The sequence below is a fragment of the Orycteropus afer genome, unplaced genomic scaffold (assembly GCF_000298275.1).
Source record: "Orycteropus afer afer isolate SDZICR_OR568_19922 unplaced genomic scaffold, OryAfe1.0 scaffold00718, whole genome shotgun sequence".
In the NCBI taxonomy this organism is placed as follows: Eukaryota; Metazoa; Chordata; class Mammalia; order Tubulidentata; family Orycteropodidae; genus Orycteropus; species Orycteropus afer.
In genome coordinates, this window is record NW_006922305.1 from 448,524 (window position 1) to 449,943 (window position 1,420).

A 1,420-nucleotide genomic window follows, 5' to 3' on the forward strand; every position below is an offset into this window, starting at 1 on the left:
TACTCACGAGTACTTCCCGTGAGTTCTGTGTGGCCATTTCAACAAAACATTGAACCAGTAGAGAAGTAGGGAGTGCCGTGGGAAGGACCTTTGGTGTCAGAATTGGTAAAAAGTTTGGAGGATGAAGTCGCGTCTAACCTCCACCTCATAGAATCAGCTGTGGGCTGATCTTGATTCTCATTCCCCCTTCTGAAGTTAAGCAGGGTCTGACAATACTATTACTAACAAAATATAAGAACAGATGAAATAATGGAAATCAAATCTTTGGAGAACGTCAGCGTAAGGGAAAAAAGAAGCTACGGAGGCATATAAAGACATGGTGAGAGGCCAGATTCCTGTGGGGGTATTACATCTAAGAGGACTGGACCTGAGGGAAGGAAATCAGCATTACCCAATGGAGAAGGACAGTGTCATACTCAGTAGACTGTTAGGAGCTCCAAGTTCTCTCTGTGGAACGTGGAATTTCAAAGCAATGGAGGTGCAACAACATGAAGAAGGGAAAGATGACTCAGTGCGACCCCTCCTTGGGTTTCTGAGGCGGTATCACTACAGAAGTAGATTGCCTACTCTTCCTTCTGAGGAGTGGCTGGTGGGTTTGAACCGCCAGTCTTCTGGTTAGCAGTCAAATGCCTTAGGCACTACGCCACCAGAGCTCCTTGAGAATCCTAGGAAGAAGAAAACTATGCAAACAAAAATAACAAGATGTCGATCAAACAGTCAAAGATCTGATCTCAGAAGAGGCAAAGGGGTATATTTTTCTCTAAACTCAAGAAAGGAAAAGATTCCACGTGGGAGAGGGATATATGCAGGCACTGTTACGTATCTACGGATCCCCTTGTCAACCCACAGAGCTAAGAGTTGTAACGCCTTCTCCTACCAGAATGTGACTTCCACAGCCTTGCCTCCTTGATGGTTTTCGTTCACTCACCTGAAAAGTATCGACAATGGATTTCATCTTCTAAACTCCATGGCGGTTCTCCTTGTTCCAACCGGGAGAGTGCATCTGGTTTGCTAACTTGATACCCTGTTCATGGGAAATCACAGAATCTTAGACACACAAAATTGGGCTTAGCTTTGGGATGACTGGAGAATGTTGTATTGGGGACAAAACAATTTCCACACATACACAGTAAAGGCTTTTTCTCAGGAGTAGGGAGAATATACCCATTCATCCAGGGCCAGAGACTAGACTGAGAATCCAGCATGCAAAAGACCACAGACCCTGTAAAGGTTTCAGTAGCCAAGAAAGAAAAGGCCAATGACAGGCCATTGGAGTGACACAGGAGAAACATCCTCACCCACGGCCACCAGGTTCCCATAGTTCTCCACCATCACGTCCCGGTACAGGTCCTTCTGAGCAGGGGCCAGGAGCTGCCACTCCTCCCGGGTGAACTGCACAGCCACGTCCTCCAGCGTCAGC

The 1,420-nt window shown here is 46.7% G+C and overlaps 1 protein-coding gene across 1 annotated transcript in view; it reads right to left on the reverse strand.

Moving 5' to 3' along the window:
* Positions 1–1,419, reverse strand: part of LOC103211290 (zinc finger protein 350-like) — a gene marked incomplete at its 5' end in the record, with an annotated part of 9,335 nt that extends 7,916 nt beyond the window's left edge. Inside the window, 2 exons of the mRNA XM_042783181.1 lie at positions 929–1,024; positions 1,299–1,419. Coding sequence (XP_042639115.1) covers positions 929–1,024; positions 1,299–1,419 — 217 coding nt within the window. The remainder of the gene's footprint in view (positions 1–928; positions 1,025–1,298) is intronic.
* Between the last annotated feature and the right edge of the window lies 1 nt (position 1,420).